This window comes from Phyllopteryx taeniolatus, chromosome 3 (genome assembly GCF_024500385.1).
Source record: "Phyllopteryx taeniolatus isolate TA_2022b chromosome 3, UOR_Ptae_1.2, whole genome shotgun sequence".
NCBI classification, from domain to species: domain Eukaryota; kingdom Metazoa; phylum Chordata; class Actinopteri; order Syngnathiformes; family Syngnathidae; genus Phyllopteryx; species Phyllopteryx taeniolatus.
Genome location: NC_084504.1, coordinates 5673935 through 5690551, shown reverse-complemented (window position 1 = coordinate 5690551; position 16617 = coordinate 5673935). Strand labels below are relative to the sequence as shown.

Below are 16617 nucleotides of genomic sequence, written 5' to 3'. Positions count from 1 at the left end.
ATCAAGACGGTCCCTTTCACCCACCATCATCCTCTGAATCGGAGAGGTTGCAGTGTCGTCCCCTTTTGGGAGCGGGGTCTGACAACCTAAGTGCAGAGCGGACTGGAGGATAGCGGCGCAAGGGATGACCCAGGGGTGTCTCCTCCTCCAGTCTGGGCATGGGCCTCTCTGAGTCAGAGTCTACAAAGGGTTCGTCCAAAACCTCTGTGGTCTCAGAAATTGTCTCTGTCACTACGCTGCTGTGTGGGTGGCTGCGCTGGCGAAAACGACGCTTTCGCAACGGCTTCTGGGCAAAGCAGAAAGGAAATTGAGCTTAAGTTCTCACAAGTTTATGCTTTCGTTCTTCAAATATTGTCTAACTAAATCGCTATACATAATTTTCACTCAAAATAAATAAGAGCATTTTTCTTTTTACCTTGCATTTGAGTCCCATAGCTGGCTTTGTGAGTATGGGTGGAGAGCATGCCCTGCTTTCCTCATCATCGTCATCGTCATCCTCTTCTTCCTCTTCGCTACTATCACTGAAGCCGCTCTTCCTGACGGGAGGAGAATCATTCAGCCTGGAAACTCCGGGAAGTTGTCCTTGCCCCTCATTCGGGTCATCCCCCTCTCTGGGTTTTGGACCTCTCTTTTTCCTTGGAGGGCGTCCTCTTCGGGTGGGAGTTATAGTGGAGTGCCGGGCCATGCCTACTGTGCAAAAGCTTGCTGACTCTGCTTTTCTCTCTATTGAGAATAAGGAGGAGTGGCTGGTTGCAGAACCAATTTTTCCTCCATCTGTCCTTTCATCATCCTCGCCTTCCTCCTCCATTGGGCGGATCTTAGGTGGTCGTCCAACTCGCTGGCTATCCTTAACCCCTTTACCCCAAGGCCAGTTTTTGGGTGGGCGACCCCGGGGTCTGCGTTCACCATTTGCTGGCAGAGGTGGACGTGGTGGCTGTGGGGCAGGTGGACAACGTACTGGCGGTGATGTTGGAGAACTTTGGCTGACAGGAAACCCAAGGAAGCCCTTTCTTTCCTCCTCTTCCTCCTCCTCATCATCTTCTTCCCTCTTCTTTGCTTGACGCATGTGCCAAGACATCAATGGGAGCTTGTGACTTGGGTTGATCTATTTAAAAATAAGAAGCAACAAATATCAAGGCTGGTTCTTTAAGAGTACATGGCAATTGTGAGATAACTTAAGTGTTTACCTCCTTGTGGTCATCCTCCACCGGTTCTTGATCATCCTCTTCATCATCATCCTCATCAGAAACAACGGTATTAGTTACAATGACAGGAGTCCAGCGGAGACACTCTGGGTCAACCTCTAGCTGTCGTGGTCGGGCTTTGAGACGAGCCATATGGTTATCTATCAGCTTCTCTCGCCGCACCAGGACCATCCTGACAAGGCAAACATCATTACAATCCTGCACTGATGTTCAATCTTAATGTAAATGACAGTTCAGTACTCCACCATGTTAGAACCTTCCAATGCAATCTCTGTAGTAACCCTGCAACCTAACTTTTTCCCACTGGTTATTTTCTCTGAGTAGTAGTCATATTGCATTATTCCTGTAAATTTGCTAATTTATGGAAAATTTAAATTGTAAAAAATATCAGCCTAGGTAAGTAAATACTATTTTGGGGATGTAGGCATGTTGGTCACTGCCATCTCAAAGAAGAATGCTCTAATATGATAATATATAAACGTTTATTACATTTAACTTATGTTTGGGTATAAGTAAGAAATTGAGACTGCCTCACAATATTAAAGAGAATATCAGGGCTCTAGAGTGAAACCAATTTGGCTCTGAATGTGCCCTAATTTCTCAATGGTGCACCTAAAAATAAGAGCACACACCTGTACACCTAGCCATTTGAGGAAGAAGGGGAGAAAGAAAACCCCCCAAAAAAACAAACAAACATAAAAAATTGCAGTAACTTTGGACGCAGACACACAAACCCATTGTGGTCTCTGAACTAATCAGAGAGTGAAGGGCGGGGCCATGTGTGTGCGTGCGTGTGTTTGAAATGCAGGCGCACAGAGATAGCTGCTTCATACTTGAAGCTAAGTTTTCCGAAAGCTGTAGCTATACAATTACAGAAAGTTGAGCAGCATAAATTAATTCAATTAGTTCCAAAGCCTAATGTTACCGCAACTGTGTGGGCACATTTTGGTTTTAAGCCTGATGAACGCAGCCACCCCGCTAACACTAATGAGCTGGTATGTCGAACTTGTATGAAGTCGCAACAAAAACTGGCAACACAACCACCTAAAAGTGACAAAATCCATTTAAAACGCAACCATCCGACCCACTTCCTTTTGATTGGGGGGGAAGGGCAGCTTGCAAGGAAGCTTTCGTCCAACAATGCAAATATAAACATGACAGCGTATATGGCGCAAGCTCACATACAGTATAGCGCTAGTCACTTTAAGAGATGCAGCCATTCAACATGTTGAGGGAGCAGTGTTTAAAGAAATGCTGTAGACTTTTTATAGGCAGTACAAATCTTGATGCAAAACGGGCGGCTTTGATCTACTTGTTGTGCTGTCGTTAATGATGTTAGTTTGCATTTTTTTCTGAACTAACTGGAAACTTGATTGGCAGTATATTGCCTCTTCAGAATTAATGACTATACCTCTTTGCCCAATGTTTAATATTTGTTTCAGTGCAATTTTTGTGAAGAGAGCCTGAGTCTGTCTTATTTATATTTTTTATCTATGATATTTTATTTATTGTTCGACAAATCAATGTCAATGTTCAATATTCTTGAGAATTAAAAGTGAATTGCCCATCAAAAGTATATAGTTGAATTATTATGCTATAATATTGTATCAGCCGCATTAAAAAAACTACACCACTATCGTTTATTTTGATAATTTCTGGGAAAATATACCATTCCAAAAAAAAAAAAAAAAAAAAATGTGTTATAGTGACAGGCCTAAGTTAGTGGCCTAGGCCCATCATATTTAGAGTAGAAATAGCCACGGATGATAAGATGAAAAGAACGATTGGTAACTTCTTTGTGAAGAATTAAGTTTAGGCCTGATTCCAAAAGTCATAACCAACGCTCTGACACGGAGCACTTTAAGCACCAACACTTTTCAGTAAGTTACCCGTCTCGTGGAATTGTGCTTCAAATAAAGAACTTTGTTGACCAGCTTGTTAGTTAATCATTTACCAGTCAATACTGGCTAAAAAGACAGGCGGCTATTATTTGTTTAGGTGAACCGGTAAAACTACTATGTTGAATGTGATGCAGTTGAAAATTGGGTGCACCTAACTTTTATGCTGGTGCGCCCAATAAAAAAAGTGAAACAGTTTGTCTAAAGTCCTGAATATCACTCCAATATGATATGAGGCTACAACATGTAGTTTGTCTATCCACTTTTGTTATTTTGTGCTCTGACCTGTCTCCTCGTTGCTCAAGCATATTGAGGCTGTGCAGGGTTGTCGTGATATCCTGAGGGCAAATCCCGGTCAGTTTGCTGAGCTGTCTAATTGTGATCTGCCGGTCACGGACCCTATGGAGGCACTCTAGGACCTCACTACGCCAATAGGCCATGTAGGACAGCCGACCCAGATCTGAAAGAGGCTTTTCTGGTGATCCAGGCTGGCCCTCACGCTTAGAAAGTAAATAGCCTGCAAGGAGACAGTACAGATGCAGAAAAAACATGGAGCATTAGAAAAAGAGTAACTGTTAGTTTCTCTGTCACAAGTTCGTGTCAATACGGCCAATCACAGCTGTGTGTGTTGTTTATGTGCAACAAGGAAACATTATTACTGAAATCAATGAGAAAGCGCCCGTAGCCCTTTCGCTGGTACTGTGGAAGAATCATGATGCATGATACGTTGTATTTTTGTTGGCAGTGTTTCTCCTGAAAAGACAGACATATTCCACAATTAGAGAATAATATTGGCCACTTTATGGTGCAGGCATGAGTGGGGACAACTGGGGTTTAGATGTTAATGTGTAAACTCACTAAATGTTCTGTTTTGTCAGAGTACTGGCATTTAAATAGATGCACCTGCAACGACCAACTCAAGGGCAACAGGGGAGTGCGGCAAAAAATGAAGCCACGATGCAATTTTTATTAATATAGTGTCTTCAGAGTGTACACATGTATCACTGGTATGTATGATTTTCTACAAAAATATATCTTAGTTGTAAAAACAGTCAAGGTTGATGGTATTGTGGAATGTAAGTCTTATAAAATGTATGACAACAACATAATTATGTTCTATTGAAAGGATTGTTTTACCTTGGAAAAGTACCCAACAAGGTGGCAACCTTTGCTGTCATTCTGCGTGAGGACATAGAAAAGGAAGGGCTCCACATCGTAGTAGAGGGTCTTGTGGTCGAGGAAAAGCTTGGCCAGCAGGCACAAATTCTGGCAGTAGATTGTGCTCACATTTCCATCAACCTTTCAAAACGATTAATGAGAGAACATGAGTGCAACAAAATGGAAGATTTCCTCCTTGTTGCCTTTTCAGCCAATGAACACTATTCTGCAGAAAAGTCACATGCTGGTTTGATAGTATGAAATACCATAATTTCTCATGTATAATACGCACTCCCAAAGTTGACCTCAAAATTCTTGAAAACCCTTCTACCCATGTATAATGCATTTTTACAATGCATAATTTTGCTTCTACCCATATGATCAAAACGAAGTATTATCTGTATTTAGTTAGTTTTTTCAAATAATTATTCTTAATCACTTTATTTGAACACGTACTACTTTCTATTTACTTGCTCTTATTTTGAAATTCACAGCCCGACTTATTTACTAAATGAAAAAACACAGTTGTGCTCATAAGTTTGATTACCCAGGCAGAATTTGCAAGATGGGTAAGATTCTTAAAAAAAAAAACATGAAGGACCAGGTGAAACATTTAATTATATTTTGATGGGATTCAAATTAAACTGTTAAGCATTTCAGAAAAGCATTATCATTAAAGAAAACATAACCAAAACTAAATTAATGATAGTTGTTGTACAAAATACCCCTTATGATGACTACAAAAAAATGGACTCAGTTTTCCCTTGCCCGGACACGGGTCACCAGGGCCCCCCTCTGGAGCCAGGCCTGGAGGTGCGCGCCTGGCGCCTGCACCCAAGGAGCCCGGCCGGGCACAGTCCGAAAGGGAAACGTAGGTCCCCCTTCCCATGGGCTCACCACCTTTGGGAGGGGCCATAGGGGTCGACTGCATTGTGAGCTGGTCAGTGACCAAAGGCAGGGACCTTGGCGATCCGATCCCCGGCTGCAGAAGATTTCTCTAGGGACGTGGAACGTCACTTCTCTGGCATGGAAGGAGCCCGAGCTGGTGTGTGAGGTTGAGAAGTTCCGACTAGATATAGTCGGGCTCGCCTCCACACACAGCTTGGGATCTGGTACCAGTCCTCTTGAGAGGGGTAGGACTGTCTTCCACTCTGGAGTTGCCCACGGAGTTGAGAGGCGCCAAGCAGGTGTGGGGGTATACATATTGCCCCCTGGTTCGGCGCCTGTACATTGAGGTTCACCCCGGTGGACGAGAGGGTAGAGCCTCCCTCTGCCTTCGGGTGGTGGGATGGGTCATGACTGTTGTTTGTGCCGATTCACCAAACAGCAGTTCAGAGTACCCACCCTTTTTGTGGTCCTTGGAGGGGTGCTTTTTCATAACCTCTAGATGGCGGCACACATTTAGAAAATGTAAGTTGTTTTTTTTTCACCCATCCATACATTTTCTGTACCGCTCCTCCTCACTAGGGTCGCGGGCGTGCTGGAGCCTATCCCAGCTATCTTTGTGCGAGAGGCAGGGTCCACCCTGAACTGCTCACCAGCCAATCGCAGGGCACATATAAACAAACATTTTCCCCTATACCAATGTATCATGCGCACTATTGGCAATTGTTTGGGGGGGGAGAAATGCGCATTATACATGAGAAATTATGGTAATTGAAGGGAGGCGTTGCTATCAGGAAATAATTATATCAAGAGATGGAGGAATGAAACAAAAGTGACAAATTAGGTTGACTTTTTATTATCCTTCAGTGTGAACGAACTGAAAGAGAAGTTGTGGTTGGTAGATGTGGTTTGCAAAATTTCCTTAACAGAAAGAAGCAGCAGAACATAATGAGAAAATAAATATTAGGTGTAATCAGTGTATTGTAAAAGTATATACTATTTGTCTCATATACTGTATATTATGTGACAACTTAATAAATCCTAAAAGAACATATTTGCAAAAGTATATAGCATTGGTATAATTTTTTTAATCAATGTTAGTCAAATGTAAGTGAATATACATACATTCTTCTGCATTAACTAGAATATTGATGCTAAAATGAATTTTGAATTAGTTACATAACCATATAAGTAGCCATGACATTTTATGTTGCACTAATGCCTTTGTCTTGCTGCAAATTATATAGCAGTGATGTTCTAAAGATTGATTAATCAGGCAAGAGTTAATTGCTGGTCATTTGGAATCGATTTGGGCAGACAATTATCTGAAGCAAGACAGGGAGAGAGAAAACAGAAAAAACAAGACCTAATGACAACGATAGTGGTGTAACTCTCTATAACAGGGTCATCCCTCATCCTTTACTATGCTGACTGCACATTAATTCCGGTGCTATTATTCAGACTATCTTTCAGTATCAGTGTTTACCTCAAACACAGAGACGTCATCTTTCCTGTAAATCTCATTAGCTGGAGGATGAAACCAGTTGCATTTCTTCATGTGCTGGTAGAGGATGCTACGGCTCTTCATGTAGCGCAAGCAGAATTCACACAAGTAGAGTTTGGGTAGTCTAAAAAAATAAATTTAAGGTGGAATATGGTTAAAAAGGGTACATGCATTTTAAAAATTCTCAACAATATTTTAAAAACATCAGCATTACATTATATATAGGGCTCTACACTAAGTTTTTGCACTGGTTGCCTTTTTCAGTTGGTCGCACCCTTTTTGGGGAAGGTACAGCATCACCATGCATGATGTGTGTGTGCGCGAAATATATATAGTCCTCTCCAAAGGTATTGGAGAGGACTGCGACCCACTGACTTCACCAAACTGTTGCATTCTTCATTTGAAATGCTTTTCCAGGCTTTTACTACAGCCTCTTTCAATTCTTGTTTGTTTCAGGGGGTTTCTCCCTTCAGTCTCCTCTTCAGGAGGTAAAACGCATGCTCTATTGGGTTAAGGTCCAGTGACTGACTTGGCCAGTCTAAGACCTACCACTTTTCCCCCCTGATGAAGTCCTTTGTTGTGTTGGCAGTGTGTTTTGTGTCATTGTCTTGTTGTATGATAAAGCTTCTCCCGATTAGTTTGGAAGCATTTTTCTGTAAATTTGCAGACAAAATGGTTTTGTAGCCAGTCTATAGGTCTCTTTATACTCCCGGGCTTGCGCGGCCGACAACGCCCACATTGCATCACGTGACTGACGAATTGGCCTCCGCGGCCCCTCTGCGTTGCTTGACATGCACACGGCAAAAATTGTTGCTGCGCTTAGAATTCTGCGGAGATCATCTCTCGTGATTGGTCCGTTTTAGTCACATGCTGTGATGATGTAATCGGCGTTCCTCCCGGTTCCACATAGCACCTACGCCGCCACCGCCTCGATGGATTTTGCAGCATAATTAAAAGTATCATCTGGTCATCTAGGTCCATTTGTTCTAGCAGACTCTGTCGCCATTGTTGTTGCTTTGTTCCTTGTTACGGAAAGGAAAGGAAAAACAGCTACCGGAAAAGGCCCAAAAAATGCAGAGGAAACTCCACCCTGTGGTGTCCGAGCCAATACCAGCTGTAGCGACACCCCCGACTTGGAGGAGAACTGCAGCACAGTTTTAAAACAGAGCGTGGGTTGCGCTCGAGTATAAAGGCAAATTGCGTGCGGGATAACCGCAGTGACGTCAGCGCGGTCACTGTCCGCGCAAGTATAAAGAAGCCTTAAGACCTTCCACTTTCCCCCCCCCTGATGAAGTCCTTTTTTGTGTTGGCAGTGTGTTTTGGGTCACTGTCTTGTTACATGATGATGCTTCTCCCAATTAGTTTGGATGCATTATTCTGTAAATTGCCGGACAAAATGGTTTTGTAGACTTCAGAATTCATTCTGCTGCTACCATCATGAGTTACATCAATAAAGACTAGTGAACCAGTTCCAGAAGCAGCCATGCGAGCCCAAGCAGATCCTTTCTTTCCCTATAGTTTGGCCTTTCCATCACTATGATAGAGGTTAATCTTGGTCTCATCAGTCCATAAAATTTTGCTCCAGAACTTTTGTGGCTCATCTCTGTACTTCTTTGCAATATCCATTCTGGCCTTCTGATTATTTTAGCTGATGAGTGGTTTGCATCTTGTGGTATGGTGGTGATATTTCTTATCTCAAAGTCTTCTTCGAACAGTGGATTGTGATATCTTCACCCTTGCCCTGTGGAGGCTGGCAGTGATGTCACAGACTGTTGTTTTTGTGTGTTTCTTCATACAAAGCTTCTTCTGGGCAGCTGTGGCTGAGTAGGTAGAGTGGGTTTTCCGAAGGGTAGCTGGTTTGAATTCTGGCTGTGACTGTCCGCATGTCGAAGTGCCCTTGGGCAAGACACTGAACCCTAATTTGCTCCCAGTGGGCCTGGCAGCGGCTTATATGGCAGCAGCAGCTCATTGGTGTATGTATGTGTGCATGAATGGGTGAATGTGACGCTTTGTAAAGCGCGTTGGGCACTGTGATAGTGTAGATAAAGTGCTATATAAGTGTAGTCTATTTACCATTCACAGCTCTAACAATCTTTCTGTCATCAACTGCTGTTGATACACTTGGCCGACCAGTTCGATGTCTGTTGCTCAGTCCACCAATAGTTTCTCTTTTTCAGGACATTCCAAATTGTTGTATTGGCTATGCCCAATGTTTGTAAAATAGCTCTGATCGATTTTCACTCTTCTCTCAGCTTCAAAATGGTTTGCTTTACTCCCATAGACAGCTCTGTGGTCTCCATGTTTGCTTAACAGCAAATGCAGTTTTCACAGGTGAAACCCAAACCAAAAACGAGCACTAATGTTTAAACAATCATTCTATAAGGCAACACCTGAGCAACTAGAAACACCCATCAGTCACATTTTCCAATACTTTTGCTTACTTGAAAAGTGAGTGGGTTCAAACAACAGGTGCTCTGTCCTGAGTTGTCCTGAGGTAAATACCATGAAATAAAAGCTAGAATTCTGAACTTTTGTCTCATATTCATCTTTTGATCTGAAACCCAATTGTCTTCAGTGTACAACAAAAACAAAGCAAAGCAAATTTATTTATATAGCGCATTTCATACACAAGGTAACTCAATGTGCTTTACATGATTAAAAGCATTTTAAAAAACACGCTTATAAACATTTAAAACTAAGAGAAAAAATGCAATTAAAACAGCGTACAGTGCAAGAGATATCATTTAAAAGTGGAAATGCTCTAAAAAGCATGGGGGAAAAAGCCTGGACTTAAAAACATGCACAGTTGGGGCTGACGTCTCTTCTGTTGACAACCTATTCCATTTGTGTGCAGCATAATACCTAAATGCTGCTTCACCATGTTTGCTTTGGACTCTGTGCTCCGCTATTTGACCTGAGTCTGTCAATCTCAGAATCATATAGTCCATCACCTGACTTGAATCCCATTGAATATCTTTGGAAAAAACTGAAACTCAAGGTCCATAAAAGAAACCCATGGAGCCTTCAAGATTTGAAGACTGCTTGTGTGGAGGAATGGGCCAAAATCACACGAGTGTAATCCATGCGACTAGTTTCTCCATATAGGAGGAATCTTGAAGCTGTCATTACAAACAACGGCTTTTGTTCAAAGTATTAAATAAATACCAGTTGGCGTGTTCAATACTTTTTCCTTGTGTCATTTCACATTATTACGCACAACGTAATTTCTGCGTTTACTTGTTCTACTTTATTTGTATGTATGGAGTACTTGGGTTGTTCCCAACATCTGGTGAAATTTCCATGTCAATAGCACCTTTGGAAATATATTTAATGATAAAGATGGTGATATGTTAAATACTTATTTCAGCCACTGTATATTTTATTTTTAACATTTGTGCATCTAAACTGTAGTTTAAACAACATGTATAAAAATAATTAGGTAAACTATATGAAATTTGCATTGTAAATAATAGAAGTTGTATTAAGGATTTCCCTATGGTGCACACAGCATAATAACGTTTTTATATAGGAAAAAATGCTGTAACCTTGGCCAGATCTGTACCTTGGCACAATTCTGTATCTGTGCTCTTCAGGCAGTTCCTTTGACCTCATGAATCTCATTTGCGCAGACATGCAGTGTGAGCTGTAAGGTCTTATATAGACAGGAGTGTGGCTTTCCTAATCAAGTCCAATCAGTATAATCAAACACAGCTGGACTCCAATGAAGGTTTAGAACCATTTTAAGGATGATCAGAAGAAATGGACAGCATCAGAGTTAAATATATGAGTGTCACAGCAAGGGGTCTGAATACTTATGGCTGTGTGATATTTCAGTTTTTTCTTTTTTAATAAATATGTAAAAATTTCAACAATTCCGTTTTTTTCTGTCAATATGGGGTGCTGTGTACATTGAGGAAAGAAATAGCTGCAATATAACAAAGAGTGAAAAATTTAAGGGGTCTGAATACTTTCCGTACCTACTGTAAGGCCAGAGTTGTGTGCTCCCCGTGCTTCTCAGCCATACAAACGTACAACAAAACATGTAAATGTACAGGTAGTGTTTTACGTGCGCGCATGCTCGCCGTTCATAATAACAAGACGGCACTATCTTCACAAAGGAGAGCGTGGAAGAGATTGACTAAAGCAGTAAAAAAGACGGCGACTTTCAACCACCATGTCTTTATATAGTGAGACTGTGTCAAGGGAATTAAAACATGTGCTTGCGAAAGTGCGACCACATGCAATCTTGAAATCGCGCACAATGAAAAAAGGGTTGCATTTGCAACCATTATGGTCGCAGTCTCGAGCCCTGCATTACTTTGCAATCCTGCTGAAAATAAAACAATACTGCATTCAAGAATTTATTGGCAGAGTTCAATCAAAAAAGGAGAGAGGAAATATTAGACAGTTCAAGGTTCAAAAGGTACTCTGTTTCATTACTTACACATAGAAGACCTTGAAAAAATAAAAGCAAGAGGCAGGAGGGTAGTTATACACAGAACAGTGCAGAGGTGGATAGTGCAGTCTAGCGGAACAGTTCCCGCAAATCAAGTAAATTGAGAAAATAACTGAGGTAAGACCTGCAGGTAGAATGAGAATTTATATAGCTCCAACACATCCCTCAGTTAAACTCTTGCTTAAACTCAAGACCGAATTTCATTTGGGCCCAGATGCATGTCAGCATCAAAAGAAAACTGAAAATTCCAACAAAAACAACACTTGGTTTTAAAAAAAATATGAATATTTTTCGCACCTGCTGTACTCCTGCGGGTAGGGAGAAGAGTACCACGTCTGGATATCATACTTTCCAAATTCAATGACTGATGGACATCGCATTTGAGGGTCCGGTGGACCTGTAACTCCGACTTTCTGTTGGGGGTAACCAAGGTAGAGGAAAGACATGAAAAGGGGAAGGTTATACCCAGCACTGAATGTCGAGTGAACACGGTGCTGTGTGTACACAAAATACACATAAAATGGGGGCAATAATGAATAACTACAATTTTAAATCTGACACCAATGAGAAGTTTAAAGGCAGTCCTTTAATTGATGCTGGACAACAAGACTCACTGTAATCGATTTAAATTACGCATTTAACTTGTCAAGGACACCACCACTACCATTACTACTACAAATATATTTTTCGTAGTCTTTATATCCTGTCCGCTGATAATCCTGCCCTTTTTATCTTTTCATTACTAAATAAAATCTGCTCCAATATTCCACAACTATCCCTAACCCAGATGTAATATCTCTTGACTATATGTGTTACCCCAGAAAGAACAAAGCGTATGTTCCTCTGTTGATGCTCTCATCATATGCTTTGTCTCGTCTCCACTTATCCCATCTCGAGAATCATTCTACATTTCATATTTTGGCTCATCAACTGGATACCTGTAATGCAAGTTCCTGAATGTGTCTGAAGAGCTCAATGTCTTTTTCTGTTAGATTTTCGTGGCCAGGCAGTCTGTCATCCTCATCACGCCAGTCGCTCCCTTCTTGATTGTCTGAGGGTCGCAAAAACAACGTATAAACCATATGCTAAGTTAAAATCTCAAGCGTACAGAAACACAAGCCATTGTGGGTTCCTTAAGCCTCAAGAAAACAGGATATATGGAAGACATGGGAATGTTGTGGTTTCAGATTGCTAACATGCTAAAAACAAATCATCATCTTAAAGCTCCCCACAGCAAATATAAACTAAGGATGACAATTCATGTGCACATATTTAACATACCCGCCCTGTCATCTCCATCTCCTTTGCGATTTGCTTTCTTTCTTATACGACACTGCTCCGAGTAGTCCACTACTTCCTGACGTGCCTTGCGACCCTCAGGTGAAGGTGTAAAAAATTTTGTGAGTGCATCAATTAATCCCTTGGTCTTGTTGTTAAAGCGGAGGCTGGTTTGTGTCAGGTCGTCACCGTCCCGCATCGAGAAAAGTAGTCGGTCATCACCAGGGTAACCTTCGCAAGAGGAGCTGGATGAGGAATTAGCCGATGCTGAACGCTTCCGCCGAGCACGGCTACCCAGTTTCTTGAAGGGCCGCCCCGGCCTGGGTAGAAAATGAAGAGTTTAGTTACAGTTTTTGTAATATGGTCATAAAATCCTATCAGTGAAGTTCCATAATCAATGCCTTGTGTTTTTAATTACGAACAAACAATAAAGACAAGGAAAAATAGGGTATGAAATATTGCTATGAAAGCACGTTTTCTGTCCAGAAGCTAAAGGCTTTTCTTTACCTGTTCTTCGGCCGTCCAAGTGGTGCGTTATAGCGCCGTTTGATTTGTGCCGCCTTTTCATGTAAAAGATTCTTTCCCTTTCTCCTGGGTTGGCAAATTTGACAAATCCACATGCCTGGGTCAAAAACAAGAAAGCAAATATATTTGACTTGTTTTGAAACAGAAAGAAAGAGAAACTCACAAGACATTTATTACTGTGTTCTAGATTGAATGTGTATGTAATCTAGAAATGTATGTCTCACCTACTCTCGAGGCAGATTAGATGAAGGATTGATTTTATGGGAGGCTGTAAAGACACTATAAAGGCGCAGGCACAAAGTTAACTCATTTACTGCCATAGATGTTTTTTATCCATCAACTGGAATCCAATCGTTTACTGCCACCGACAAACATGTTCGCCAAGTACGTTTTTCAATGGGTAGGCGTGGAAGAAGGTCTCGACCAGCTTGTCTGTGAGATTCAGGTTTGTAAACAACTGCAATCACTAACAGATCCCTGTAGATCAGCGGTGTCAAACTCATTTTTGTCAAGGGCCACATTGTAGTTATGGTTTCCCTCGGAGGGCCATTACATCTGTGAACCCATATATATATATGATCGCCTCATATTATTACACATACACTACAAATTGATGGATAACTTGTTTTGAAATCAGAAGCCAGTAAAACACTGCTTGTTCTACTATTAATCCATTTATTTTAAAAGAGGTATTGCTAACAAAAAAATGCTTGCAATATCTTAATGTTATTAAAGGTGAAGACAATTTGCAGTTTTGGTATTTTAGCAAGGTACATAAAGTCCACAAACATGATTTGCTCTTGTGGGCCACATTAAATGATCCGGCGGGCCTGATCTGGCCCCAGAGCCTTGAGTTTGACACCTGTGCTGTAGATGGTGGTGTTTCATCACTTTGGATTTGAGTTAGCACAGCTTTTGATTTGAAGATAAAGATTAAGAGGGTGAATCTCAGCTTTTGATGTCGATTATGAGGGAGAGAAATTCCGACATGGAAGTCGGACAAGTTTAGGCACCTCACACTCAAACGGAGTACGCATATGTGTGGTATAAAAAGTGTATGTGTCGTGGAGGGTAGTGGAAAGTGTGTGTCGTGAAACAGCCACACTGGAGCCATGCTGTGAGTCAGCATCACTCAAAGCACTTTTCTGTAAATAAATTATTTTGCCATTAAAAGCTCTTTTTCAATTTCTTTTTGTTTTGTAGTTTAAGGAGTCACTAAAATGGAAAATATTAGCGTCAAAGTCAATAATCTGCTACTAAAAAGCTAATTTTCTCCACTTTTTAGTCAGAAACCAGTGTTTTTGTTGAAATCAACCCATGTCCTACTGCTGATTATTCAAGAACAGAAAATGCTAGAAACAAAAAAATGTTTCAGGTGAAAGAAAAGTCTACTCTTTCTTTCGGTAGGTTTGGTGCTTATGTTGTCACAGACCACAATATTTTGTGGATCTTAAAAGATCAGTCAATATGCTCTAAAATGGCTTGCAATATGGGGAACTCTGCTTTAAAAACGGCAGGCAGTGAATGAGTTAAAGAGGCAGTCGTGTTTATTTACCTTTTGGCATTCGTGTGAGGGGAGGATCACAGCATTCCATGTGGAAGCCCCGGTCACATGAATCACAAAATAACATATTGTCCTAAACACAGAGACACAAAAAATTACTGATGACACAAACATGTACTGATGATTCAAATCCACATGTGATTGAGAAAGTAGTTAACGCCTGATTAAACCCACAACATAAATTAGTTGCTTATCTGTCAAATTGCTGTCTTTTGTCGCATTAGAGCGGCTCCAACTACCAGTGACAAATTCCTCGTGTGTTTTTGACATACTTGGCAAATAAAGATTGTGATTCAGATTTTTGTAAAAATGTGTATCAAACTGTTGCAAGTCATACAATAGAATAAAACCTTTGTGTTCAACTAAACAGGACTAAATTTCACACTGGGTACATAGATTTGCGAGTAAATTGATACAAGATCATCATTACAGCCTTACTTCAGTATAAAAGGTTTTGTGACATTGTTTGGTGGTGTGCTCTGACATTTTCTAATGTAATTGTTTTTATTTTTGGCCTTTGACTGATTCAAAATCAACCCGAACAGTTTTAATTGTACATAGTGGAGTGATATCATTGTCTAGGATACACAAATTAAATAAGTGGTAAAAGAAATAAACCTGCACCTTTGGTTCATTATGTAATTACATTTGACATTTTGAGTTAACAAATATGAGCTTCAAGTAGGGATTGAACCAATTGGTTGATTATTCGACTCGTCAACTTTACTACCCTGCATCCACGGTTAGTGCGTGACGTCGATGAATCGCCAATCACGTGGTTTTGCAATTTTAATTAACAACACCTGGAAAGCAGCCGGTAAGGAGGGTTTAAGGGTCTTCTCAGCAGATTAGCAGCAGTGCTTCAACTTTGTGTTAATATTTTACAAAAAATAGATTGGGACACACTCACCCTCAAATATTACAATAGCACAGGCTCTATGCACGACCATCCGAAGAGGCACCCACTAATGTTGGCTGACGAAAGTGCTAAATTCCAGAGAGGCAAACTCCTGACATCAGTAAGTGTATGTTAGGTAAAATAGGACAGCTGAGTTGATGCTTGTTGTAATGTGATGTACTTGCTGTTCTGTGAATGAGCTGTGAAATTCTGTAAATTCTGTGAATGAGCTGACCATTGTCAGTAAATATACATTATTGAAATGCAAAGAATTACCTTCTCCTGTGATACATTATTTTTAAATCATGGTAATGCAGGGACTGTCTGAAGTTGCGTTTAGAAAGTCCCGACTTTCTGTAAGCCCTTGAATGCAGCCTGAATTAAATTGGATGAGCATGTCAGGGGGAGGGCCAGAGCTGTGAAGAGTTGGCGAGCTTGTGTGTGCCTGTGTGGAGTGGAAGGAGTCTGACAGACTGTGCGCTGCAGTGAAGCTGCAAACAGCAAGTTGACAACTGACACATTAATAAAAATATCAATGACGCAATCAAATAATCGACGATGACTCGACTATCACCATATTTGAGTAGACTACAAAAAAAACAAGGTCGTTCAACCCCAATCATTAAAATGAATGAAAAAAAAGAAAATAAGTGCTTGGTTATGTCTTTTGAATCACAGTGATATCTCACTTCATACAGCTTCATTAAAAAAAAAAAATAAATAAAATTATAAGTGCTTGGTTATGTCTTTTGAATCACAGTGATATCTCACTTCATACATCTGAATAACAATGAACAAGGCAGGCGGACTAAAATAGCACAATCTCAGAACTTCAGATACAGTATTTCTACCAGCATCTCTATCTGGCACTTAAGCAAAGAACAGCGCCTTCACTGGCACTGTTGATCTGCCACACCGCAATATTCGTTCATCCACTCACCGCATTTTTTCCTTGATCCTGACAGCTGCTACAGGTTTTGCATTCGATGCACTGCCACCACAGTGCCTTGACTCGCACCGTGAGCTCTGGGGAGAACTTGAGACAGGACGGGTGGCCTGCAGGCAGGTAGAAGCGCGTGCACAAACACGTACGTCATTGTCTTTTGTGGCTGCTGACTGACAGTGGTGACCCACTTGCATCATTATAGAAGGAGCAATGGAAAAGCATTTGGAATTGAAACATTCCTCAATTGCTCACTAAATCCAACTTGCACTGACATTGTTGAAACAAACGAAGTGCTGTCAG

General features: G+C 41.0%; 1 protein-coding gene across 4 annotated transcripts in view; it reads right to left on the bottom strand.

The window, feature by feature from the left end:
- kat6a (K(lysine) acetyltransferase 6A) overlaps nucleotides 1-16617 on the bottom strand; it is a 53429-nt gene that overhangs the window by 5492 nt on the left and 31320 nt on the right. For 2 of the 4 annotated variants that reach the window (XM_061766596.1, XM_061766598.1), the window contains exons 4-16: nucleotides 16312-16427; nucleotides 14465-14546; nucleotides 12892-13006; nucleotides 12388-12704; nucleotides 12045-12157; nucleotides 11404-11519; nucleotides 6633-6774; nucleotides 4241-4402; nucleotides 3763-3856; nucleotides 3389-3620; nucleotides 1188-1377; nucleotides 416-1105; nucleotides 25-286 (exon numbers count right to left, since the gene is read on the bottom strand). In XM_061766596.1, the coding sequence (XP_061622580.1) occupies nucleotides 25-286; nucleotides 416-1105; nucleotides 1188-1377; nucleotides 3389-3620; nucleotides 3763-3856; nucleotides 4241-4402; nucleotides 6633-6774; nucleotides 11404-11519; nucleotides 12045-12157; nucleotides 12388-12704; nucleotides 12892-13006; nucleotides 14465-14546; nucleotides 16312-16427 (2631 nt within the window). Of the gene's footprint in view, nucleotides 1-24; nucleotides 287-415; nucleotides 1106-1187; nucleotides 1378-3388; nucleotides 3621-3762; nucleotides 3857-4240; nucleotides 4403-6632; nucleotides 6775-11403; nucleotides 11520-12044; nucleotides 12158-12387; nucleotides 12705-12891; nucleotides 13007-13133; nucleotides 13175-14464; nucleotides 14547-16311; nucleotides 16428-16617 lie in introns of those variants that run through there. The other 2 variants (XM_061766599.1, XM_061766600.1) reach the window with 2 other exon arrangements.